This window comes from Siniperca chuatsi, linkage group LG4, assembly GCF_020085105.1.
Source record: "Siniperca chuatsi isolate FFG_IHB_CAS linkage group LG4, ASM2008510v1, whole genome shotgun sequence".
Lineage (NCBI taxonomy): Eukaryota > Metazoa > Chordata > Actinopteri > Centrarchiformes > Sinipercidae > Siniperca > Siniperca chuatsi.
Window position 1 is genome coordinate 29060206 of NC_058045.1, and position 27977 is coordinate 29088182.

At 41.7% G+C, this 27977-nt stretch overlaps 4 protein-coding genes across 4 annotated transcripts; all 4 read right to left on the reverse strand.

The window, feature by feature from the left end:
* On the reverse strand, positions 1 to 3887 carry LOC122874670. The gene is made up of 4 exons (XM_044192854.1): positions 3576 to 3887; positions 3083 to 3332; positions 2519 to 2656; positions 1 to 1807 (listed from the first exon to the last, which is right to left on the reverse strand). Exons 1-4 carry the CDS (start codon positions 3746 to 3748, stop codon positions 1538 to 1540), a joined length of 831 nt encoding a protein of 276 aa, XP_044048789.1. The 5' UTR covers positions 3749 to 3887; the 3' UTR covers positions 1 to 1537.
* A 3430-nt stretch (positions 3888 to 7317) lies between these two features.
* On the reverse strand, positions 7318 to 9999 carry LOC122874668. The gene is made up of 4 exons (XM_044192852.1): positions 9686 to 9999; positions 9193 to 9442; positions 8216 to 8353; positions 7318 to 7866 (listed from the first exon to the last, which is right to left on the reverse strand). Exons 1-4 carry the CDS (start codon positions 9856 to 9858, stop codon positions 7597 to 7599), a joined length of 831 nt encoding a protein of 276 aa, XP_044048787.1. The 5' UTR covers positions 9859 to 9999; the 3' UTR covers positions 7318 to 7596.
* A 7369-nt stretch (positions 10000 to 17368) lies between these two features.
* Positions 17369 to 19854, reverse strand: LOC122874669. The gene is made up of 4 exons (XM_044192853.1): positions 19541 to 19854; positions 19048 to 19297; positions 18267 to 18404; positions 17369 to 17917 (listed from the first exon to the last, which is right to left on the reverse strand). Exons 1-4 carry the CDS (start codon positions 19711 to 19713, stop codon positions 17648 to 17650), a joined length of 831 nt encoding a protein of 276 aa, XP_044048788.1. The 5' UTR covers positions 19714 to 19854; the 3' UTR covers positions 17369 to 17647.
* Positions 19855 to 25290: 5436 nt separating this feature from the next.
* On the reverse strand, positions 25291 to 27949 carry LOC122874667. Its single transcript, XM_044192850.1, has 4 exons — positions 27674 to 27949; positions 27181 to 27430; positions 26204 to 26341; positions 25291 to 25850 (listed from the first exon to the last, which is right to left on the reverse strand). Exons 1-4 carry the CDS (start codon positions 27844 to 27846, stop codon positions 25581 to 25583), a joined length of 831 nt encoding a protein of 276 aa, XP_044048785.1. The 5' UTR covers positions 27847 to 27949; the 3' UTR covers positions 25291 to 25580.
* Between the last annotated feature and the right edge of the window lie 28 nt (positions 27950 to 27977).

The window sequence follows — 27977 nt, forward strand, 5'->3', positions numbered from 1 at the left end:
TTGTCCAGATAACTACAACTAAAACCTTTTCTACGATGGAACACTCCTGGACGAATGAGGGACTACACCGTCTTGTTTAGAGAAATACACTTTTTCTTAATTAAGTCTGCTGCACAAACCATCCACTGTCTGCCTCAAGAAACCAGGCTATTGACATCTTAGTGTAGTTAGGCAACATCAGCCCTGCTTGTAATAGTCAATTAAAATGCTTTTCCTTTTTCCATCCCCTTTTGTAATTAATGGTTGTAAGCCTTTGCATTTTCATTATTAATTAGTCTTATTATGTATTGCAAACAGCATGCATCATGTGAGATAAGTGCAAATTGAATACATGTTTTGGGCTGGGTGTAATTACTCTAGCTGTTTAATGTGTCGTAGGTGCTTTTATTGGCTGGGTTTCATCATCACCAGCTTTTTTATTAATGTAATGTAACTCCCAATGGTCATATATTCTCCTCTTCTCTCTTCAGATGCACTTCTGAAATATTTGAATCCCACCCCTGCAGCAGCTAAAATCTTGCCTAGGGCACCAAATTGGTCAGGGCCGTCTCTGCTCTTTGCTGAAACATGGATAGAAAGTGAAACCTGTGGCCGGTGGTGCGCCAAAAAAATAAAAAAGCTTTGCTGGCAAAGTGTGCCAAGATAACGGATTTATTTAAGCAGTCTGCAGGTGATGATGAGGACTATGGCGAAGAGGCAGAAACATCAAAGAGGAATGAGCAGGGAGCAGGTGCGTTGTCATGGTTACATGCATCTGTGGACTAGCTAAAGAACAAAATGTGTTTGTTAACCTCTGGGTTTCAATGTGGGGGTCCCGCTGCAGGGTCCAAGGTTTAACTAGTCAGACTCCGTGCACAAACATTAACGCTAAATTTCTCTAAAGTGTTCTTTAAAATGGTCATCAAGTTCGATTGTAAATGGGTTAAATAAACATGTAAATTTGATCATTTTCTTCTAGACTACTCATCAATTCTTTTTCGCATTATAGCCTATAAAGCATACAAGATTTGATAGCAAGCCCAGCAATTAAAATGATTTGTTAAATACTTACTCACAAACATGGGTAGGAAAAAATTTGTTTCATTTCATTAGTTTCACAGATTGTGGTTTTTTTAAATTAACGATTCACTGAACGACAAACATGTTGTTTCAGTTCGAATTTGGTTTATCAAATTGGGGCCACTTGACTGCAAATTCCTGGGCTGCTTTTTGTTGCCCGTCCGCCCCTGGTCTAACCCAAAATATAGCGTTGACGTTAAAACTCAGCAGGACCAATGGACTCCATGTAGTTAGTGGTAATGTTTGTGATGCTAGGCCTGACGACTGACAGCAGATTGCCCTCCGCCTGTCTATTTAAATATATATTTAAATGAAAAGGTACAGATCTGTTTACGTCACAGCAAAATCAGGGTTAGGCAAAGGACAGGTGATTCGGTGGTTGCCTAGCAACAATAAAAAAAAACGCACCGCACTGCTTTTTCTTTCAAATTGTAGACTAGGCTTCAATGAATAGTGCAGAAGTGTATCTGATCAGGGTTTAAGACTCTTTCAACAGAAGGCCATAAGGACGGATGGCCCTTTCTACCATCTTCTGCTCTTCTGTCGCTGATGTTCCTTCCGGGATGGGAACCAGCCAGTACTTGTCCTTGTTGTGTTTCTGCCTGTACGTGGGGTTGATACGATTCTGCAGAATCACTTGGTACTCCTTGCCCGTCTTGTTGGAGGTGAATGTTTTGCCGTATTCCATCGCCTCAGAGATGTATGGAGTAGAATAAATCCCCCTGCCATATTTCTGACGTGAGCCTGGCTGTTAAAAACAAATAATTAGAATTAGAATTTATTAAAGTTCGTAGTATATTGTCTTTAACTCTTTGATTATAGTTTGTAGATATGCAGTATTTCTAACACAATACAATTGCTAAATACAGTGTTTCTTTGTGGTTGTACAGTAAATAGAAACCACATCATGATCTTCTTCTTCATCTTCTCTGATGTAAGACTTTTTGTGATGGTTTGCAAATCATTTTTAGTTTTAAAAAGCATATTTATTGAGTAGTATACCTAAGTATAGATAACAGCTACAATTACTCAGATTAATTTATAGATAAATGCAGACTGCTTTACTGATGTTGCTGTTTTGAGCATTATTCTGTTGCTGCGCATTTACTTCAACTTAACTTTAGTTTGCTCTTGTCGACAAAATCAACAGGTTGGCAGCAGATTGGCGTTCGCTGCGAGATGTGGTTCTGAGATGCCTATTCTCAGCGTAACATCTAAGACCCATTTTCCACCAAAATACCTAATTTGAATGAACCTCCCACCTGTTTGCACCATGCGCTCAAAATATCACACAGATGGGCAAAGCAAATTTCAAGGTCTGGGAAATACCAAACTACATAGATGTGCCATACCGTAATTACGTTAAAACTGTATGTGTAACTCAGTAATGCAGTTACAAAGGTGTTACATCCTACTGGATTAACATTTACCACTGATAATAAATGATATATAATCGAACCTTGTAGTATCCTTCGATGATGCTGTCAGCACCCATCTTAGATGTCCCATGGTATGACACAGGCCACTCCCCAGGCACTGACTGTGTGCTACGGTATGAAGTTCCCAGCCAGGTATTTCCATCATATTTATCCAGGACCTGTGACAAAAAAACACCAAACAAACCAACACGACTTTAGTGATAATGTTGTTTTGTTTCTGCTAGGTGTGTAAGTAGCAAATTGTTTCCTAATATGTTGACCATACCAAATTAAGACAGTGATATGGTTCATGTTTATCTGTCAGCTTGTTTCAAGGATTATATGCCCCATACTTACTGGAAAATTGATTAATGCAGCTGATTTGCGATATTATTGATTATTTCTATTTAACTTTGCTTTCTGGGGTCATTGAAGTTCAAAAGTAAAATCCCTGATTTTGTGTACAGCACAGTTACACTCCACAAACCCCCAAATGTCCCCCCAGCTCACTTGCTTACATTTAACAAAATTTGCAGTTGCGTTTCACAAATGAGTTGGAAGGAAATTCTGGGATTTAAAGTCAAGTAAAACAAAAGCATATTTACCTTGAGGGCAAAACGCTGCCAACCACATGGGCGTTCATACACCTCTCCACCTCTGTAATAAGTCTCGATGTCTTTCAACTTGGTGAAATCATAGTCGAATCGTGGGTCAAAGAATTCATTCTCGTCAATGATGTGATTCTTTCCTATTACTGTACTAATGTCCACATGGTTCCCTTGGGCAAAGCCTGCTGCCTGATCATCACCTTGCAAGACGCTTCGGAGGTGGACAAAGTTGGATCTTGACACCTGGCTGTAATGTAAGAGGAGGAGATGCAATTTCAAAGCACATTAGTGGTCTCTTCTTGCAGTCAGTCACATCTGAATTATATCAAAACTGTTTGTTCACAACTCATTCTGCAAACAGGAAAATGCATTTACAAACTCTCTCATGGCTGCTGTAGATTAAAATCTGTTTAAATCCGTAGTGTGTAACATTTTCAGAAATATCTTCTCAGCATAGATGGTAACAAAAAATCTCATCTACAATAATTACCAGGTTTCATCTGCATCCAAGATTGTAGTGATGAAATTCTTGATGAGCAGCGACTGCTGTGGTGCTTCTCCAACACGAGCAGCTCTGGGAAAAACAGCTTGTGTTTGAATAGAAGTTACATTGGCATTGCAGAGTGTGCACAAAGCTTCTCGTGCAACTTCTCTATCGATCATCTTTACAATTAGTTATAGCGTTAAAAAAGTTATTGTAGTGGGAAAATACAATTTTGTATATACTTATTTTTTCTGTTATGTGTTTCCTTGCTACAGAGATACCACTGAGCCAGGCGAGTGGAAATGTAGCCTACTAGATGCTGAGTACCAATGCTGACTAGAGTTGTGAAGAGAAAGCCATATATGGTATTGTTTCCTGTATGTACATGCTATGAGAGCTAAGTTCCTGTTTTGAAGCAGACCAGACACATAGGCGGTACTCTGTGTGGTTGCCCCCTGCTTAAATTGCAAGTATAATAATGAAACTCAGAAAGACTCTTTATTAAAGAAATTCCCTCCACAGTAATAAACTGTTTTCTTTGAAAGGAATATCTGAGGTTTGTAAAGTCCTGTCTTCTTGCTGGGTGCGATATGGAAATGCAAGTTACTGGGATCTACGTGCGGGCACACAGCTATGCATGGGACATAGTTATCCAGCAGCTGAAAAGATTGCAAGACTGAAGTACTGACCAAAATGAGCACTGTCATTCCTGCTTCAAAAATTGATCGTTGTGGATGTACTTCGTGCAAGAGCAGATCGTGTTTCATTTTATTGCAAAGAAGGGCAACATGGTATCGTGGCAAAAACCCTTTTGGGTTACACTTCATCCCAGTGACTGAATTTATTGATTTTGAAGAATTTGTGAGAGCTAAAAACCAAAAATTCAAAAGCTGCCACCAGCAGCTCCCACTGTCAGAGTTGTACAGGGGTTTGGAAAAGTCCAGATTTCCCCAGATGGGGCGACGTGCCAAAAGGCTGCTCAGTTTATTTGGCATGCATGCATACATACATACATGCATACATACATACATACATGCATACATGCATACATACATACATACATATGTGAGAAAACATTTTCTCTTATGACACTGAACAAGGGGAAATTGTACAGCACAAAGTGTCTAAAACCCGCTCTTAAGATCAATTAAAAGGTTCATCACCCAGGAATATATGTTTTTCTCCATGTGGCCCTTAGCATGAAAAGTTTGGACCCCCCTGAAATATAGATTTACAGTGTGTTGCGCTTGAGTAGCAAATTTACAAAACACATCCATCCAACTCCAGGAAGAAACAAGAACAGGACTGCCACACCTCTCTGGCACAACTGCAGTATCTTCCTGGATTATGTAAATAAACCATTCAGACAGATACCAGAATGAACCTTATCACGTTTCTGCTTTATCCTGTTTGAGATTTTTTTTTGCAGTGAGACAATGCTATGTTGCACACTAGGCTACATTTCAGAAACAAAGAAGCCGATGTAGCCAGGAATTTTTACCATATTTATCCAGGACCTGTGATATATTAAATATTTACATCAGAAGTTTTTGTTGGTCTCTGCTTTTTTGTGATTGTAAAGATGAAGCAGTGACATTGTTATGAAGGTGTGCAGTCGACCATATGTGGGTGTAAAGTCCACAAGATTTGCAATGGAAAAATATCAAAGTACAACTGACCCTTGATATCTTCAACAAGGGTAACAGCTGGAAAAATAGGTTAGAGCAAAAGATATCAGGCATAACTTTGAAACTGATCTAACTGAAATTTCAAATGAACCCAAATGACTATTTGTAATGTGACACTAATGTTGCTCCATGTCTGCTGGATTTGTAAATAGGCTGCATTCACCATAAAAACTTATATAGTGATAATATGACAATGTTTTTTTTCACAGTTTTTACAGCTGGAAAAATGGGTTAGAGCAAAAGATGTTCTAAACCTGAAGTTGACAATCAGCATTGTTCTAGCCCAGTTTAATGCACCACTCTGTACTTTCAGCAACTTAATGGTCTTTACAGGAATCAGACTGACTTTCATCTCTGATCAAATGGTCACTTGACTCAGTCACATTTTGTCCCCCATCATTTACCTTGAAATCACCTTAGGAAGGGATCGCTTCACAGCCAGGAGTGGAGTGGAGGACTGATTACAGACCAATAACTTACTTTACTGCCATCTACTGGCTACCTGTCAACATATCAAGCCTGTTGCAAGAAATCTTGGTGTCCAGTTTGATAGCAATTTATGTTTTGAGCAACATATCACTAAGCTTGTCCAATCATGTTTTTATCACCTCAGAAACTTTGCAAAAATTCAATCTATTTTAAATCTTAGTGATGCAGAAACTGTTGTACATGCTTTTATCTCCTCACGCCTCGATTATTGTAACAGCCTGTTCACTTGTCTTAATCAAAAAACTTTGAACCGACTGTTGAAGGATTATGTTGGTGCAGGGGGCCAGTGAGGTAGGAGGGGGCTAGGTTGTGGAGGGCTTTGTAGGTGATGAGGAGAATTTTGAACTGGATTCTTTATTTCTGTCATAGACTTTATATAAAGATGGACGACGCGTCTCCACTTCCTCCCACTGGACAAAAATGAAGCCAAAATATCCCGGATATAGGAGCTGCCATCTTGCGCTGGTGACGTCATTTGGAGCCAGAGTCTGCGCAGTAGTGATCGGAGTTGGGGTCGTGGTATCGTGGTCCCGCCCACGCACCCGGCTGACTCAATCACGAGCCGGCCTCAGCTGTCAATCATGATGTGAAACCCCCTTATTATACCATCAAATAACTAATTAAAACCAAACTTAACAGAAAAACAAACACTTGAGCATACATCAGCGTGATAAGAACTACCTAAAATGACAGAAACCATCTTTGGGAAAAAATGTATTTGTCACGTGTACTTTAAATCTTTTAGTTTGGCTCATGTCCCATCTGCTAACATGGAAGGGGCGGGGTTTATGACCTATCCAGATGTTTTGGCTTCACTTTTGGGGAGCTGTCATGTCGTCCAACTTTATATACAGTCTATGATATCTATTGCCACACAGAACAGCATACTGATAGGATCAGGTTACACAGCCATAAACAGTGTCCATTATATAAACAGCAACTTTTAAAATGGAAGTAGATTGTTTCACTTTCGATGCCGCTGATCTCTATCACATTGGAGCGTCAACCGAATGGCACCTGAAAACTCTGAGGTAGTCTGGGTCTGTATTTGTCAAAGTGAAATTTTAATCTTACACACAAACGTAAGAATAAAAGCTATTAATCAAACTTCTTTTGACTTAAAGGTGGGGCATGTGATTCTAATCCAATACACGTCTTTTTTTTGTCAAATTCAGCAAATATATCCTCACGGTCCGCTAGCTGTCCGTTCAGTGTGTGCGCTGAAAAGAAAATCTGTTGTGCGTACACAGCCCTGGCTCTGTAAATGGGAAACAAACAAAGTGGCTCGGACAGAGTGTCGTTGTTCGCTCTATATCATGGTATTTGTCATGGTATTGGATTTCTCCAGAATCGCATTCCCCACCTTTAAATGCAAATCTTACACTATCAAACCTAGAAAATACAAAAAGCCTGATATAGTCAAATTGGATGATTGACACAATTCTAAAGCACAAGCTTTTTCATCTGCATTTCAAATGTAATGCTTTTGCTAAATAGAAAAATAAACAAGCATAATATGATGAAACATTTACCCACTGTGTTCTCTGGTATGGAGAGACATTGATAACAAATTTGTTTCAGATTGTGTTTATTAAATGCTTACTGGAAAATGGAACAAAGAAAGAAGAATTTCAGTGCAGAAAGTTCACACTATATACAGCTGTGATATAAATTTTCCTATATGCAAATGAGACATCATTACATTTGACATCATCAGAGAGTATTTTGCATTGACTACTAAAGACAAAGTTGATGCTTCAGACAACACACCCACTGGCTTTTCAAAATAAAGCTCAGGAAACAAATATGTGATCAAATTTGTGGGTTTTCTTGTGAACTTTTTCACCCTGTTAGACCTCTTTCAACAGAAGGCCATAAGGACGGATGGCCCTTTCTACCATCTTCTGCTCTTCTGTCGTTGATGTTTCTTCCGGAATGGGAACCAGCCAGTACTTGTCGTTGTTGTGTTTCTGCCTGTACGTGGGGTTGATACGATTCTGCAGAATCACTTGATACTTCTTGCCCGTCTTGTTGGAGGTGAATGTTTTGGCGTATTGGATCGCCTCAGAGATGTATGGAGTAGAATAAATCCCCCTGCCATAAACCTGACCTGAGCCTGGCTGTTAAAAACAAATAATTAGAATTAGAATTTATTAACGTTCGTAGTATATTGTCTTTAACTCTTTGAATATAGTTTGTAGATATGCAGTAATTAATGAAATACAAACAGTTAAATATAGTATTTCTTTATGGTTGTACAGCAAATAGAAACCACATCATGACATGACATCTTTCTCATCTTCTCTGACGTAAGACGAATTTCAAGGTCTGGGAAATACCAAACTACACAGATGTGCCATACCTTAATTATGTTAAAACTGTATGTGTAACTCAGTAATGCAGTTACAAAGGTGTTACATCCTACTGGATTAACATTTACCACTGATAATAAATGATATATAATCGAACCTTGTAGTATCCATCGATGATGCCGTCAGCACCCATCTTAGATGTCCCATGGTATGACACAGGCCACTCCCCAGGCACTGACTGTGTGCTACGGTATGAAGTTCCCAGCCAGGTATTTCCATCATATTTATCCAGGATCTGTGACAAAATATTTATATGTGACATCAGAAGTTTTTGTTGGTCTCTGCTTTTTTGTGATTGTAAAGATGAAGCAGTGACATTAATTGTTATGAAGGTGTGCAGTCGACCATATGTGGGTGTAAAGTCCACAAGATTTGCAATGGAAAAATATCAAAGTAAAACTGACCCTTGATATCTTTAAGAAGGGTAACAGCTGGAAAAATAGGTTAGAGCAAAAGATATCAGGCATAACTTTGAAACTGCACTAACTGAAATTTCAAATGAACTCAAATGACTATGTGTAATGTGACACTAATGTTGCTCCATGTCTGCTGGATGTGTAAATAGGCTGCATTCACCATAACAACTTTATATAGTGATAATATGACAATGTTTTTTTACAGCTTTTTCTGAAGACATCAATTCATGCTACTTTGAAAACATGCAGTAATATTTAAGTTGCATTATCAATATTTTTCAATATTGATTCATTCATTGTGCCAAAAATCACGAGAGAAATTCCAGCCTACTGAGCTTTTTAGCATCAGCAAAAGTGCCACAAGACTGATTGTTTCCTAATATGTTGACCATACCAAATTAATAAGACAGTGATATGGTTCATGTTTATCTGTCAGCTTGTTTCAAGGACTGTATGCCCCATAACTTTGCTTTCTGGGATCAGTGAAGTTCAAAAGTAAAATCCCTGATTTTGTGTACAGCACAGTTACACTCCACAAACCCCCAAATGTCCCCCCAGCTCACTTGCTTACATTTAACAAAAATTGCAGTTGCGTTTCACAAATGAGTTGGAAGGAAATTTTGGGATTTAAAGTCAAGTAAAACAAAAGCATATTTACCTTGAGGGCAAAACGCTGCCAACCACATGGGCGTTCATACACCTCTCCACCTCTGTAATAAGTCTCGGTGTCTTTCAACTTGGTGAAATCATAGTCGAATCGTGGGTCAAAGAATTCATTCTCGTCGATGATGTGATTCCTTCCTGTTACTGTTCTAATGTCCACATGGTTCCCTCGGGCAAAGCCTGCTGCCTGATCAACACCTTGCAAGACGCTTTGGAGGTGGACAAAGTTGGATCTTGACACCTGGCTGTAATGTAAGAGGAGGAGATGCAATTTCAAAGCACATTAGTGGTCTCTTCTTGCAGTCAGTCACATCTGAATTATATCAAAACTGTTTGTTCACAACTCATTCTGCAAACAGGAAAATGCATTTACAAACTCTCTTATGGCTGCTGTAGATTAAAATCTGTTTAAATCCGTAGTGTGTAACATTTTCAGAAATATCTTCTCAGCATAGATGGTAACAAAAACTCTCATCTCCAATAGATACCAGGTTTCATCTGCATCCAAGATTGTAGTGATGAAATTCTTGATGAGCAGCTGCTGCTGTGGTGCTCCTCTACCACGGGCAGCTCTGGGAAAAACAGCTTGTGTTTGAACAGAAGTTACATTGGCATTGCAGAGTGTGCACAAAGCTTCTAGTGCAACTTCTCTATCGATCATCTTTACAATTAGTTATAGCGTCTGTCTTCTTTCTGGATGCGATATGGAAAAATAAACTGACTGAAGAACTAAAGCACATATTTATAAGCAGACACCTCCTCACATTATGAGCAATCATTTACAAAAATTATGCAAATACAAACAGGTTAAGATTTCATAATACCATCTGCTTTGGGTGCTGTCAGTTAACTTGCAGGTTGAATCCTGTTTTTTTCTTTAGTTACTTTTCAGTTACTGGCAAGTATTGCAGGCACACAAATACAGTATGCAAGGGGCATGATAATCCAGCAGCTGAAAATATTGATATTACTAACCAAAATGAACACAGCCAGTTCTGATTCAAAAACTGATCGCTGTGGATGTACATCATGTAAGAGCAGATCGTGTTTCATTTTATTGCAAAGAAGGGCAACGTGGTATCGTGGCAAAACCCCTTTTGGGTTATATTTCATCCCAGTGACTGAATTTATTGATTTTGAAGAATTTGTGAGAGCCAAAGACCAAATATTCAGAAGCTGCCACCAGCAGCTCCCACTGTCAGAGTTGTACAGGGGTTTGGAAAAGTCCAGATTTCCCCAGATGGGGCGACATGCCAAAAGGCTGCTCAGTTTATTTGGCTCTGCATACATACATACATGCATATGTGAGCAAACATGTTCTCTTATGACACTGAACAAAGAGAAACATTGTACAGCACAAAGTGTCTAAAACTCGCTCATTAAGATATTCTCTTAAATTAAAAGGATCATCACCCAGGAATATTTTTTTCTTTTTCTCCATGTGGCCCTTGGCATGAAAAGTTTGGACACCCCTGAAATATAGATTTACAGTGTGTTGAACTTGAGTAGCAAATTTACAAAACACATCCAACCAACTCCAGGAAGAAACAAGAACAGGACTGCCACACCTCTCTGGCACAACTGCAATATCTTCCTGGATTATGTAAATAAACCATTCAGACAGATACCGGAATGAACCACAAAGAAAGCTTTGTTATTGTATTGCTTTTTCTTTGGAAAAGAACACACCTTGCTTCTTGTCACGTTTCTGCTTGATCCTGTTTGAGATTTTTTTTTTTGCAGCGAGACAATTATATGTTGCACGCTAGGCTACATTTCAGAAACTGTCAGCTGGTAGACACAGGACACGGAGGTTAGTACAATGACGATGGAGTTTATTAAACAGCAAGACAGAGTACTGGGTAAAGCAATGACGGTTAATACGAGGAGCTGGAGCTAGGAAAGTCTATGAGTCTTATCTGATGTAGAGAAGGTAGTTCAATCCACTGGAGGAGACGGGAAACAGGAGAGCCAGGAGTAGACAACACACACACAACGGAGGAGTGGAGTCCAAAGTCCTTAGGGAGTTGTCATGAGATACTGCTGTCGGGTAGAATCTCGTAAGAGGTTTGAGACCAGACAGTGAGTGAACCGGGGGAGTGTGACTATATAGTGTGGGGTTTGTGATTAGTGGCAGGTGTGTGATCAGTACTCAGGTGAGTGAGATCTGTTGATTGCAGTGGGTGGAGCTGATGGTGTCCGTGTTGGCTCTCTGACAGTACCCCCTCCTCCAGGGGGGGCTCCTGACGCCCGCTGACAGTGACAGGGTCGGCCTCGGCCTCTGGGTGCAGGACGATCTGGACGAGCCCTTTGGAAGTTCGTCAGTAGAGCAGGGCCGAGGATGTCATCTCGCGGAACCCAGGATCTTTCTTCGGGCCCGTATCCTTCCCAGTCTACCAGGTACTCGAGCCGGCCGCCCCATCGCCTGGAATCCAGAATAGCCTCCACCCGGTAGATTAGGGGTTCCTCGATCACATCTGGAGGAGGAGTTATGGGTAGCTCCTCGGGTTCTGTGGAAGATGGAGACACGGTAACTTGGGGGGAGCTGGAGCCGGTAGGGGACGTCATTAATCTGCCTCTCTATGGGGAAGGGACCTATGTAGGGGCTCAGCTTACAGCAGGGCTGACGGAGACGCAGATCCTGAGTAGAGAGCCAGACGCAATCCCCTGGATGATATACCGGGGTAGGGGATCGTCGGGCATCTGCAAATTGCTTGTGTCTCCGTACAGCATGCTGCAGGTGGATATGGGCTGAGTCCCACACTCTCTCGCTCGTTTGAAACCTGTGGTCAATAGCTGGGACTTCCGATGGTTCCTCAGTCCAGGGGAACAACGGGGGTTGGTAGCCGAGTACGCACTGGAACGGGATGAGACCTGTGGTGTTCTGTCTTTGGGAGTTCTGTGCGTACTCGGCCCACGGAAGGAAACGATTCCAGCTGGTTTGGTTGTTATGACAATAGGTCCGAAGATATCTCTCTATCTCCTGTATCTTCCGCTCAGTCTGGCCGTTGGTCTGAGGGTGATAACCGGAGGAGAGCTTGACTGCTACTTGGAGGAGTTTGAAGAAGGCCTTCCATACACGTGAGGTGAACTGTGGTCCACGGTCGGAGACGATTTCTTCCGGGGTCCCAAAGTTGCGGAATACATGTTGGAAAAGGACCTCTGCGGTTTCTAGAGCGGTGGGCAGGCCCCGCAAGGGAATGAGCCTGCAGGCCTTGGAGAAACGGTCCACCGCTACGAGTATGCAGGTGAAACCATCTGATTTGGGTAAGTCTGTGACGAAATCGACTCCGTCGTGGGACCAGGGCCTACGTGGTATAGGAAGGGGTACCAGTTTGCCAGCAGGAAGTTGACGTGGTGTGCGGGCGATGGCGCAGACTGAGCATCCTTCCACAAATTGGGAGACATCCCGGACCATACTGGGCCACCAGTAACGAGCCTGGAGGAGCGAGAGAGTAAGCTGGCTGCCTGGGTGTCCAGAGCCCGGGGAAGCATGCGCTGAGCCCAGAAGATCCTTACGTAGGTTGGTAGGAACGTAGACCTTACCCTCCGGGCCTCCCGGCAGAGCGGGTTCCGAAACTGTGGCGGCCTGTATTTGATCATTCAGGTCCCATTGGATAGGGTTGACGAGTATGGCTGGAGGGAGGATGGGTTCTGGTGTGGGAGGTTCCTCGGGAGAATGGATTCGGGAGAGGGAATCTGCTTTTATGTTCTTGTCTCCGGGTCTATAGGTGATGGTGAAGTGAAAACGGGTGAAGAAGAGAGACCAGCGGGCTTGGTGCAGGTTCAATCTTTTGGCGGAACGGAGGTATTCCAGGTTCTTATGGTCAGTGATGACGGAGAACGGGTAATTAGCTCCCTCCAGCCAATGCCTCCACTCTTCCAGTGCCAATTTTATCGCCAGCACCTCCCGGTTGCCGATGTCATAATTCTGCTCCGCCGGGGACAGCTTCTTGGAGAAGAAAGCACACGGATGGAGTTGAGGAGGCTCTCCGTGGTGTTGGGATAGCACCGCTTCCGCACCGGTAGTTGAGGCGTCCACTTCCACCACAAAGGGGAGATCTGGGTTTGGATGGGTGAGCACGGGAGCAGTGCAGAAGGCTCTCTTTAACTTTTCGAAAGCGGCTCGAGCTTCGGGGTTCCAGGACAGTGACTTGGGTTTACGACGGAGCAAGTACCTGTGGAACGTACCTGGACGGGAGAGTGACTGACCGGAGGTTTGGGAACCAAGGAGATACACTGTCGAAGGCAGGCTGGACTCCACCATAGAATCTCGCTGGACTCCCATCTGACTTCCGGAGAGTGTTGAGCGAGCCATGGGCGTCCCAGCATGACGTCTACGGTGGGTTCCTCCAGTACCAGGAAGGAGATCTGTTCTCTGTGCAAGCAACCGACACATAGGATGTGGTGTTTGATATTTCACTCTACCACGTCCCAGCGGTTTTCCCTGGATGGTTTCTACCTTAAGTTCAGCATGAGGCAGAAACGGTAACTCTAGTCGTTTTAATAATGATGGGGAGATGAAGTTGCCAGAAGAGCCCGAGTCGAGGAGGGCTCGTACTGAAACGACAGAATGAGGGGTGAGTAATTGAATTTCTAGAGGGGTTAATTTAGAAATTGCAGGAGAACTGGGAATTGTACTCACCGCAGGACGTGGAGGACGGGTTGGGCATGCCCTGATCTGATGCCCAGAGGCCCCGCAATACAGGCACCGGCCCTGGTTCAGACGGAGTGCACATTCCCGGGGAGAGAGCCGGTGGGAGTCAACCTGCATGGGGTCTGGTCTTCTGTCAGCCGGTGTCCGTGTTGGCTCTCTGACAGAAACAAAGAAGCAGATGTAGCCAGGAATTTTTACCATATTTATCCAGGACCTGTGACAAAATATTTATATCAGAAGTTTTTGTTGGTCTCTGCTTTTTTGTGATTGTAATGATGAAACAGTGACATTAATTGTTATGAAGGTGTGCAGTCGACCATATGTGGGTGTAAAGTAAAATTGACCCTTGATATCTTCAACAAGGGTAACAGCTGGAAAAATGAGTTAGAGCAAAAGATATCAGGCATAACTTTGAAACTGCACTTAAGGATTTAAGGAGTGCTTCTGTTCTGACTGCGTCCTGGCCTGAAGTTCAGGGTGGGATTTATAATAATAATACATTTTATTTGAATAGTGCTTTAAAAAGTACTCAAGGGCACTTTACAAGACAATAACAGAGACAGTAAAAGCAAAATCAGTATAAAAACAAACTACAATAGTGAAAAAGGAGAAGGGGGGACGGGGGACTAATAGATCACTGATTGAAAGTGGATTTAAATAGTTGGGTTTTGAGTGCAGTTTTGAAAGAGGGGAGTGAGGGAGAATGTCTGAGGTGTTGGGAGAGAGAGTTCCAGAGGGAGGGAGCAGCAGTGGAGAAGGCCCTGTCCCCCCAGGTCCGGTGCTTGGACCGGGTGAGAGGGGTGAGAAGGTTGGCGTCGGCGAGGAGAATTTTGAACTGGATTCTTTATTTTTGTCATAGATTATATGGACAAAAATGAAGCCAAAATATCCCGGATACGGGAGCTGCCATCTTGCGCTGGTGACGTCATTTGGAGCCAGAGTCTGCGCAGTAGTGATCGGAGTTGGAGCCGCGGTATCGTGGTCCCACCCACACACCCGGCTGACTCAAACACGAGCCGGCCTCAGCTGTCAATCATGACATGAAACCCCCTTATTATAGCATCAAATAACTAATTAAAACCAAACTTATCAGAAAAACAAACACTTGAGCATACATCAGCGTGATAAGAACTACCTAAAATGACAGAAACCATCTTTGGGAAAAAATGTTTTTGTCACGGGTACTTTAAATCTTTTAGTTTGGCTCATGTCCCATCTGCTAACATGGAAGGGGCGGGGTTTATGACCTATACTGCAGCCAGCCACCAGGGGGCGATCCAGATGTTTTGGCTTCACTTTTGGGGAGCTGTCATGTCGTCCATCTTTATATCAGAATCAGAATCAGAAATACTTTATTGATCCCCGAAGGGAAACTCTTTGTTACAGCAGCTCGCCTTTACATCAGTGCACACAGGAGAAAGTACTAGCAAAAAATATAATACAATACACAAAAAAACAGGTCAGAAAATAAATTAAGTACCAGGTGGGTATAAGTATAAGATAAAATAAGTGTGAGGTACCAAGTGGGTTTACCGGTGGATGATGATAATACAGTATAATAATACAATGTAATTAAATAAGTAATAAGTAGTGGTGCAAGTACTGTCGAGTTAAGTGTAGCTTATTGAGATTATTAAGATATTGCACAGCAGTAATGGAGGTATATAATATCCATAAATAGGAAAAACTAACATAGGAAAACTAAATATTGCACGGGAGTAATACACAGAATATTGCACAGTTATTCAAGTATGGCAGAGATGTAATGATCAATGTCCAGTTTAGTGACCTAGGGTCATATAGACTAACATTTAGAGGGAGGAGTTTAAGAGTCTGATGGCCACAGGCAGGAATGACGTCCTGTGGCGCTCTGTGGTGCATTTTGGGGGGATGAGTCTTCCGCTGAAGGTGCTCCTTTGCTTGACCAGCACGTCATGGAGTGGGTGGGAGACACTATCCAAGATGGCGTGTAGTTTGGCCAGCATCCTCCTTTCTGACACCACCGCCAGAGAGTCCAGCTCCACCCCAACAATGTCACTGGCCTTACGGATCAGTTTGTTGAGTCTGTTGGCGTCCGCTACCCTCAACCTGCTGCCCCAGCATGCAACAGCATACAGGATAGCACTGGCCACCACAGACTCATAAAACATCTTCAGCATTGTCCGGCAGATGTTGAAGGACCTCAGCCTCCTCAGAAAATAGAGGCGGCTCTGGCCCTTCCTCTAAAGAGCTTGAGTGTTCTTGGTCCAGTCCAGTTTATTGTCCATGTGTACTCCCAGGTACTTGTAATCCTCCACAATGTCCACACTGACCCCCTGGATGGAAACCGGGGTCACTGGTGCCTTGGCCCTCCGTAGATCCACTACCAGATCCTTAGACTTTGTCGCATTGAGCAGATGGTTCTGCTTACACCATGAGACAAAGTTACCCACCACAGCCCTGTACTCAGACTCCTCACCACCGCTGATACTTCCCACCACAGCAGAGTCATCAGAAAACTTCGGAAGGTGGCAGGACTCTGTGTGGTAGCTGAAGTCTGTGATGTAGATGGTGAAGAGGAAGGGAGAGAGGACAGTCCCCTGAGGGGCCCCAGTGTTGCTGACCACGCTGTCCGACACACAGTGCTGCAGGCGCACGTGCTGTGGTCTGAAAGTCAGGTAGTCAACAATCCAGGACACGAGGGGGGCATCCACCTGCATTGCTGCCAGCTTCTCACCCAGCAGGGCAGGCCGGATGGTGTTGAAAGCACCGGAGAAGTCAAAAAACATGATCCTCACCGTGCTTGCCGGCTTGTCCAGTCTATGATATCTATTGCCACACAGAACAGCCCACTGATAGGATCAGGTTGCACAGCCATAAACAGTGTCCATTATATAAACAGCAACTTTTAAAATGGAAGTAGATTGTTTCACTTTCGATGCCGCTGATCTCTATCACATTGGAGCGTCAACCGAATGGCAACTGAAAACTCTGAGGTAGTCTGGGTCTGTATTTGTCAAAGTGAAATTTTAATCTTACACACAAACGTAAGAATAAAAGCTATTAATCAAACTTCTTTTGACTTAAAGGTGGGGCATGTGATTCTAATCCAATACACGTCTTTTTTTGTCAAATTCAGCAAATATCTCCTCACGGTCCGCTAGCTGTCCGTTCAGTGTGTGCGCTGAAAAGAAAATCTGTTACTTGTACACAGCCCTGGCTCTGTAAATGGGAAACAAACAAAGTGGCTCGGACAGAGTGTCGTTGTTCGCTCTATTTCATGGTATTTGTCATGGTATTGGATTTCTCCAGAATCGCATTCCCCACCTTTAAATGCAAACCTTACACTATCAAACCTAGAAAATACAAAAAGCCTGATATAGTCAAATTGGATGATTGACACAATTCTAAAGCACAAGCTTTTTCATCTGCATTTCAAATGTAATGCTTTTGCTAAATAGAAAAATAAACAAGCATAATATAATGAAACATTTACCCACTGTGTTCTCTGGTATGGAGAGACATTGATAACAAATTTGTTTCAGATTGTGTTTATTAAATGCTTACTGGAAAATGGAACAAAGAAAGAAGAATTTCAGTGCAGAAAGTTCACACTATATACAGCTGTGATATAAATTTTCCTATATGCAAATGAGACATCATTACATTTGACATCATCAGAGAGTATTTTGCATTGACTACTAAAGACAAAGTTGATGCTTCAGACAACACACCCACTGGCTTTTCAAAATAAAGCTCAGGAAACAAATATGTGATCAAATTTGTGGGTTTTCTTGTGAACTTTTTCACCCTGTTAGACCTCTTTCAACAGAAGGCCATAAGGACGGATGGCCCTTTCTACCATCTTCTGCTCCTCTGTCGCTGATGTTCCTTTTGGGATGGGAACCAGCCAGTACTTGTCGTTGTTGTGTTTCTGCCTGTACGTGGGGTTGATACGATTCTGCAGAATCACTCGGTACTTCTTGCCCGTCTTGTTGGAGGTGAATGTTTTGGCGTATTGGATCGCCTCAGAGATGTATGGAGTAGAATAAATCCCCCTGCCATAAACCTGACCTGAGCCTGGCTGTTAAAAACAAATAATTAGAATTAGAATTTATTAACGTTCGTAGTATATTGTCTTTAACTCTTTGAATATAGTTTGTAGATATGCAGTAATTAATGAAATACAAACAGTTAAATATAGTATTTCTTTATGGTTATACAGCAAATAGAAACCACATCATGACATGACATCTTTCTCATCTTCTCTGACGTAAGACGAATTTCAAGGTCTGGGAAATACCAAACTACACAGATGTGCCATACCTTAATTATGTTAAAACTGTATGTGTAACTCAGTAATGCAGTTACAAAGGTGTTACATCCTACTGGATTAACATTTACCACTGATAATAAATGATATATAATCGAACCTTGTAGTATCCATCGATGATGCCGTCAGCACCCATCTTAGATGTCCCATGGTATGACACAGGCCACTCCCCAGGCACTGACTGTGTGCTACGGTATGAAGTTCCCAGCCAGGTATTTCCATCATATTTATCCAGGATCTGTGACAAAATATTTATATGTGACATCAGAAGTTTTTGTTGGTCTCTGCTTTTTTTGTGATTGTAAAGATGAAGCAGTGACATTAATTGTTATGAAGGTGTGCAGTCGACCATATGTGGGTGTAAAGTCCACAAGATTTGCAATGGAAAAATATCAAAGTAAAACTGACCCTTGATATCTTTAAGAAGGGTAACAGCTGGAAAAATAGGTTAGAGCAAAAGATATCAGGCATAACTTTGAAACTGCACTAACTGAAATTTCAAATGAACTCAAATGACTATGTGTAATGTGACACTAATGTTGCTCCATGTCTGCTGGATGTGTAAATAGGCTGCATTCACCATAACAACTTTATATAGTGATAATATGACAATGTTTTTTTACAGCTTTTTCTGAAGACATCAATTCATGCTACTTTAAAAACATGCAGTAATATTTAAGTTGCATTATCAATATTTTTCAATATTGATTCATTCATTGTAAAATCCCTGATTTTGTGTACAGCACAGTTACACTCCACAAACCCCCAAATGTCCCCCCAGCTCACTTGCTTACATTTAACAAAATTTGCAGTTGCGTTTCACAAATGAGTTGGAAGGAAATTCTGGGATTTAAAGTCAAGTAAAACAAAAGCATATTTACCTTGAGGGCAAAACGCTGCCAACCACATGGGCGTTCATATACCTCTCCACCTCTGTAATAAGTCTCGATGTCTTTCAACTTGGTGAAATCATAGTCGAATCGTGGGTCAAAGAATTCATTCTCGTCGATGATGTGATTCCTTCCTGTTACTGTTCTAATGTCCACATGGTTCCCTCGGGCAAAGCCTGCTGCCTGATCAACACCTTGCAAGACGCTTTGGAGGTGGACAAAGTTGGATCTTGACACCTGGCTGTAATGTAAGAGGAGGAGATGCAATTTCAAAGCACATTAGTGGTCTCTTCTTGCAGTCAGTCACATCTGAATTATATCAAAACTGTTTGTTCACAACTCATTCTGCAAACAGGAAAATGCATTTACAAACTCTCTCATGGCTGCTGTAGATTAAAATCTGTTTAAATCTGTAGTGTGTAACATTTTCAGAAATATCTTCTCAGCATAGATGGTAACAAAAAATCTCATCTCCAATAGTCACCAGGTTTCATCTGCATCCAAGATTGTAGTGATGAAATTCTTGATGAGCAGCTGCTGCTGTGGTGCTCCTCCAACACGGGCAGCTCTGGGAAAAACAGCTTGTGTTTGAATAGAAGTTACATTGGCATTGCAGAGTGTGCACAAAGCTTCTAGTGCAACTTCTCTCTCGATCATCTTTACAATTAGTTATAGCATTAAAAAAGTTATTGTAGTGGGAAAATACAATTTTGTATATACTTATTTTTTCTGTTATGTGTTTCCTTGCTACAGAGATACCACTGAACCAGGCGAGTGGAAATGTAGCCTACTAGATGCTGAGTACCAATGCTGACTAGAGTTGTGAAGAGAAAGCCATATATGGTATTGTTTCCTGTATGTACATGCTATGAGAGCTAAGTTCCTGTTTTGAAGCAGACCAGACACATAGGCGGTACTCTGTGTGGTTGCCCCCTGCTTAAATTGCAAGTATAATAATGAAACTCAGAAAGACTCTTTATTAAAGAAATTTCCTCCACAGCAAAAAACTGTTTTCTTTGAAAGGAATATCTGAGGTTTGTAAAGTCCTGTCTTCTTGCTGGGTGCGATATGGAAATGCAAGTTACTGGGATCTACGTGCGGGCACACAGCTATGCATGGGACATAGTTATCCAGCAGCTGAAAAGATCGCAAGACTGAAGTACTGACCAAAATGAGCACTGTCATTCCTGCTTCAAAAATTGATCGCTGTGGATCTACATCGTGCAAGAGCAGATCGTGTTTAATTTTATTGCAAAGAAGGGCAACATGGTATCGTGGCAAAAACCCTTTTGGGTTATATTTCATCCCAGTGACTGAATTTATTGATTTTGAAGAATTTGTGAGAGCCAAAGACCAAATATTCAAAAGCTGCCACCAGCAGCTCCCACTGTCAGAGATGTACAGGGGTTTGGTAAAGTCCAGGGCGACGTGCCAAAAGGCTGCTCAGTTTATTTGGCTCTACATACATACATGCATATGTGAGCAAACATTTTCTTATGACACTGAACAAGGGGAAATTGTACAGCACAAAGTGTCTAAAACTCGCTCATTAAGATCAATTAAAAGGTTCATCACCCAGGAATATATATTTTTTTTCCATGTGGCCCTTGGCATGATAAGTTTGGACCCCCCTGAAATATAGATTTACAGTGTGTTGCGCTTGAGTAGCAAATTTACAAAACACATCCAACCAACTCCAGGAAGAAACAAGAACAGGACTGCCACACCTCTCTGGCACAACTGCAGTATCTTCCTGGATTTGTTATTGTATTGCTTTTTCTTTGGAAAAGAACACACCCTGCTTCTTATCACATTTCTGCTTTATCCTGTTTGAGATTTTTTTTTTTTTTGCAGTGAGACAATGATGTGTTGCACGCTAGGCTACATTTCAGAAACAAAAAAGCAGATGTAGCCAGGAATTTTTACCATATTTATCCAGGACCTGTGACAAAATATTTACATCAGAAGTTTTTGTTGGTCTCTGCTTTTTTGTGATTGTAAAGATGAAGCAGTGACATTGTTATGAAGGTGTGCAGTCGACCATATGTGGGTGTAAAGTCCACAAGATTTGCAATGGAAAAATATCAAAGTACAACTGACCCTTGATATCTTCAACAAGGGTAACAGCTGGAAAAATAGGTTAGAGCAAAAGATATCAGGCATAACTTTGAAACTGATCTAACTGAAATTTCAAATGAACCCAAATGACTATTTGTAATGTGACACTAATGTTGCTCCATGTCTGCTGGATGTGTGAATAGGCTGCATTCACCATAACAACTTTATATAGTGATAATATGACAATGTTTTGTTTTTTTTACAGCTTTTACAGCTGGAAAATGGGTAAGAGCAAAAGATGTTCTAAACCTGAAGATGACAATCAGCATTGTTCTAGCCCAGTTTAATGCACCACTCTGTACTTTCAGCAACTTAATGGTCTTTACAGGAATCAGACTGACTTTCATCTCTGATCAAATGGTCACTTGACTCAGTCACATCAGCCTGTTCACTTGTCTTAATCAAAAAACTTTGAAATGACTGCAGACTGTACAGAACTCAGCTGCTCGGCTGTTAACCAGGACGAAGAGGTTCGACCACATCACACCTGTTTTAGCCTCTTTACATTGGCTCCCTGTTTGTTTTAGGATTGATTTTAAGATCTTATTGATTACTTTTAAAGCTCTCCATGGCCTGGCTCCAGACTATATTTTAGACCTTGTAATCCCTTATGAACCTTCACATAGTTTGAGATCTTCGGGCAGAGGTCTCCTGTCTGTTCCTGAGTCCAGGTTGAAAACTAAGGGGGACAGAGCTTTTGACATCAGGGCCCCGAGACTCTGGAACAACTTGCCCGAAGAAATTAGGTTGTCTGAGTCAGTGTCTTCTTTTAAGTCTCTTCTCAAAACACATTTTTATCTGAAAGCATATCCTGATCTTACCCGAACTGGCTGTTTATTTTATTGCTTTTGTGTATTTTATGTATTTTATTTCTCTATATTTCATCATTCACTGTGGTATTTTATTTCTCTTGTTGTGAAGCACTTTGTTTTGATAAGTGCTCTATAAATAAAGTTGTATTATTATTATTAATAACTCTTTCAATATACATTTAGGCAGCTGTGTATTATTTTGAGATAGCATGCTAACTAGCACTAAGCACAAAGTTGTCAGAGAGCCAACACAGACACCACCAGCTCCACCCACTGCAATCAACAGATCTCACTCACCTGAGTACTGATCACACACCTGCCACCAATCACCAACCCCACACTATAAAATCACACTCCCCCGGTTCACTCACTGTCTGGTCTCAAACCTATTATGAGATTCAACCCGACGGCAGTATCTCCTGAAGACATCTCTCCAGCTGTATCTCCTCTCTCGCTCCTCCAGGCTCGTTACTGGTGGCCCATTATGGTCTGGGATGTCTCCCAATTCATGGAAGGATGCTCAGTCTGCGCCATCTCCCGCACGCCACGTCAACTTCCTGCTGGCAAACTGGTACCCCTTCCTATACCACGTAGACCCTGGTCCTCACAGACTTACCCAAATCAGATGGTTTCACCTGCATACTCGTAGCGGTGGACCGTTTCTCCAAGGCCTGCAGGCTCATTCCCTTGCGGGGTCTGCGTACCGCTCTAGAAACCGCAGAGGTCCTTTTCCAACATGTATTCCGCAACTTTGGGACCCCGGAAGAAATCGTCTCCGACCGTGGATCACAGTTCATCTCACATGTGTGGAAGGCCTTCTTCAAACACCTCCAAGTAGCAGTCAAGCTCTCCTGGGGTTATCACCCTCAGACCAACGGCCAGACTGAGCGGAAGATACAGGAGATAGGGAGATATCTTCGGACCTACTGTCACAACAACCAAACCAGCTGGAACCGCTTCCTTCCGTGGGCAGAGTACGCACAGAACTCCCTAAAACAGAACACCACGGGTCTCACCCCGTTCCAGAGCGTACTCGGCTACCAACCCCCGTTTTTCCCCTGGACTGAGGAACCATCGGAAGTCCCAGCTATTGACCACTGGTTTCGAGCGACAAAAGTACAGCTGAGGCTGATGGGAATGTTATTAGTTTTGCAGGTATTTCGGTCATAAACCGAAATATTGGACATAATTTAATTTTGACCTGATGGTCCTCAATGTTACACTTCATCATCAGGATAACATGAGTGTCTGAACCAAATTTCATGACAGTCCATCCAAAAGTTGTTGAGACATTTTAGTCCGGACCAAAGTGGTAGACAGACCGACCGACCTTGCCATCCCTAAAGCCATGCCACTATCATGGCTAAAAACCTGTGCAAGTTGGTGGAAACAGTCAGAGGTTTGTCAAGTCAAATCTTCAGGTGTGTTCCAAATTTCAGTAGGTTAGGAGACTTCTGGAGCTCTCTCTAATTCAGGAGCTGAGACCAAGTCTGAAAATGTAGGGAAGTCAAAAATAAAAGTAAAAGCAAAACCTCTCATGGAGGGAATTTAAGGAGAGCTTCTGTTCTGACTGCGTCCTGGCCTGAAGTTCAGGGTGGGATTTATAATAATAATACATTTTATTTGAATAGTGCTTTAAAAGGTACACAAGGGCACTTTACAAGACAATAACAGAGACAGTAAAAGCAAAATCAGTATAAAAACAAACTACAATAGTGAAAAAGGAGAAGGGGGGATGGGGGACTAATAGATCACTGATTGAAAGTGGATTTAAATAGTTGGGTTTTGAGTGCAGTTTTGAAAGAGGGGAGTGAGGGAGAATGTCTGAGGTGTTGGGGGAGAGAGTTCCAGAGGGAGGAAGCAGCAGTGGAGAAGGCCCTGTCCCCCCAGGTCCGGTGCTTGGACCGGGTGAGAGGGGTGAGAGGGGTGAGAAGGTTGGCGTCGGCGGATCTGAGGTTGTAGACAGGATTATGTCAGTGCAGGGGGCCAGTGAGGTAGGAGGGGGCTAGGTTGTGGAGGGCTTTGTAGGTGATGAGGAGAATTTTGAACTGGATTCTTTATTTCTGTCATAGACTTTATATAAAGATGGACGACGCGTCTCCACTTCCTCCCACTGGACAAAAATGAAGCCAAAATATCCCGGATATAGGAGCTGCCATCTTGCGCTGGTGACGTCATTTGGAGCCAGAGTCTGCGCAGTAGTGATCGGAGTTGGAGCCGCGGTATCGTGGTCCCGCCCACAATCCCGGCTGACTCAATCACGAGCCGGCCTCAGCTGTCAATCATGACATGAAACCCCCTTATTATAGCATCAAATAACTAATTAAAACCAAACTTATCAGAAAAACAAACACTTGAGCATACATCAGCGTGATAAGAACTACCTAAAATGACAGAAACCATCTTTGGGAAAAAATGTATTTGTCACATGTACTTTAAATCTTTTAGTTTGGCTCATGTCCCATCTGCTAACATGGAGGGGGCAGGGTTTATGACCTATACTGCAGCCAGCCACCAGGGGGCGATCCAGATGTTTTGGCTTCACTTTTGGGGAGCTGTCATGTCGACCATCTTTATATACAGTCTATGATATCTATTGCCACACAGAACAGCATACTGATAGGATCAGGTTACACAGCCATAAACAGTGTCCATTATATAAACAGCAACATTTAAAATGGAAGTAGATTATTTCACTTTCGATGCTGCTGATCTCTATCACATTGGAGCGTCAACCGAATGGCACCTGAACACTCTGAGGTAGTCTGGGTCTGTCTTTGTCAAAGTGAAATTTTAATCTTACACACAAACGTAAGAATAAAAGCTATTAATCAAACTTCTTTTGACTTAAAGGTGGGGCATGCGATTCTAATCCAATACACGTCTTTTTTTTGTCAAATTCAGCAAATATATCCTCACGGTCCGCTAGCTGTCCGTTCAGTGTGTGCGCTGAAAAGAAAATCTGTTGCTTGTACACAGCCCTGGCTCTGTAAATGGGAAACAAACAAAGTGGCTCGGACAGAGTGTTGTTGGTCGCTCTATATCATGGTATTTGTCATGGTATTGGATTTCTCCAGAATCGCATTGCCCACCTTTAAATGCAAATCTTACACTATCAAACCTAGAAAATACAAAAAGCCTGATATAGTCAAATTGGATGATTGACACATTTCTGAAGCACAAGTTAGCTTTTTCATCTGCATTTCAAATGTAATGCTTTTGCTAAATAGAAAAATAAACAAGCATAATATAATGAAACATTTACCCACTGTGTTCTCTGGTATGGGGAGACATTGATAACAAATTTGTTTCAGATTTTGTTTATTAAATGCTTACTGGAAAATGGAACAAAGAAAGAAGAATTTCAGTGCAGAAAGTTCACACTACATATAGCTGTGATATAAATTTTCCACACTCATCTATATATGCAAATGAGACATCATTACATTTGACACCATCAGAGAGTATTTTGCATTGACTACTAAAGACAAAGTTGATGCTTCAGACAACACACCCGCTGGCTTTTCAAAATAAAGCTCAGGAAACAAATATGTGATCAAATTTGTGGGTTTTCTTGTGAACTTTTTCACCCTGTTAGACCTCTTTCAACAGAAGGCCATAAGGACGGATGGCCCTTTCTACCATCTTCTGCTCCTCTGTCGCTGATGTTCCTTTCGGGATGCGAACCAGCCAGTACTTGTCTTTGTTGTGTTTCTTCCTGTACGTGGGGTTGATACGATTCTGCAGAATCACTCGGTACTTCTTGCCCGTCTTGTTGGAGGTGAATGTTTTGGCGTATTGGATCGCCTCAGAGATGTATGGAGTAGAATAAATCCCCCTGCCATAATACTGACCTGAACCTGGCTGTTAAAAACAAATAATTAGAATTAGAATTTATTAACGGTCGTAGTATATTGTCTTTAACTCTTTGAATATAGTTTGTAGATATGCAGTAATTAATGACATAGAAACAGTTTAATATAGTATTTCTTTATGGTTATACAGGTTAGCAAATAGAAACCACATCATGATCTTTTTCTTTCTCATCTTCTCTGACGTAAGACGAATTTCAAGGTCTGGGAAATACCAAACTACACAGATGTGCCATACCTTAATTATGTTAAAACTGTATGTGTAACTCAGTAATGCAGTTACAAAGGTGTTACATCCTACTGGATTAACATTTACCACTGATAATAAATGATATATAATCGAACCTTGTAGTATCCTGCGATGATGCCGTCAGCACCCGACTTAGATGTCCCATGGTATGACACAGGCCACTCCCCAGGCACTGACTGTGTGCTACGGTATGAAGTTCCCAGCCAGGTATTTCCATCATATTTATCCAGGACCTGTGACAAAATATTTATATGTGACATCAGAAGTTTTTGTTGGTCTGTCCTATTTTGTGATTGTAAAGATGAAGCAGTGACATTAATTGTTATGAAGGTGTGCAGTCGACCATATGTGGGTGTAAAGTCCACAAGATTTGCAATGGAAAAATATCAAAGTAAAACTGACCCTTGATATCTTTAAGAAGGGTAACAGCTGGAAAAATAGGTTAGAGCAAAAGATATCAGGCATAACTTTGAAACTGCACTAACTGAAATTTCAAATGAACTCAAATGACTATGTGTAATGTGACACTAATGTTGCTCCATGTCTGCTGGATGTGTGAATGGGCTGCATTCACCATAACAACTTTATATAGTGATAATATGACAATGTTTTTTTACAGCTTTTTCTGAAGACATCAATTCATGCTACTTTAAAAACATGCAGTAATATTTAAGTTGCATTATCAATATTTTTCAATATTGATTCATTCATTGTGCCAAAAATCACGAGAGAAATTCCAGCCTACTGAGCTTTTTAGCATCAGCAAAAGTGCCACAAGACTGATTCTTTCCTAATATGTTGACCATACCAAATTAATAAGACAGTGATATGATTCATGTTTATCTGTCAGCTTGTTTGGAGGACTGTATGCCCCATAACTTTGCTTTCTGGGGTCAATGAAGTTCAAAAGTAAAATCCCTGATTTTGTGTACAGCACAGTTACACTCCACAAACCCCCAAATGTCCCCCCAGCTCACTTGCTTACATTTAACAAAATTTGCAGTTGCATTTCACAAATGAGTTGGAAGGAAATTCTGGGATTTAAAGTCAAGTAAAACAAAAGCATATTTACCTTGAGGCCAAAACGCTGCCAACCACATGGGCGTTCATACACCTCTCCACCTCTGTAATAAGTCTCGGTGTCTTTCAACTTGGTGAAATCATAGTCGAATCTTGGGTCAAAGAATTCATTCTCATCGATGATGTGATTCTTTCCTGTTACTGTACTAATGTCCACATGGTTCCCTCGGGCACAGCCTGCTGCCTGATCAACACCTTGCAAGACGCTTCGGAGGTGGACAAAGTTGGATCTTGACACCTGGCTGTAATGTAAGAGGAGGAGATGCAATTTCAAAGCACATTAGTGGTCTCTTCTTGCAGTCAGTCACATCTGAATTATATCAAAACTGTTTGTTCACAACTCATTCTGCAAACAGGAAAATGCATTTACAAACTCTCTCATGGCTGCTGTAGATTAAAATCTGTTTAAATCTGTAGTGTGTAACATTTTCAGAAATATCTTCTCAGCATAGATGGTAACAAAAAATCTCATCTCCAATAGTTACCAGGTTTCATCTGCATCCAAGATTGTAGTGATGAAATTCTTGATGAGCAGCTGCTGCTGTGGTGCTCCTCCACAACGGGCAGCTCTGGGAAAAACAGCTTGTGTTTGAACAGAAGTTACATTGGCATTGCAGAGTGTGCACAAAGCTTCTAGTGCAACTTCTCTCTCGATCATCTTTACAATTAGTTATAGCGTCTGTCTTCTTTCTGGATACGATATGGAAAAATAAACTGACTGAAGAACTAAAGCACATATTTATAAGCAGACACCTCCTCACATTATGAGCAATCATTTACAAAAATTAT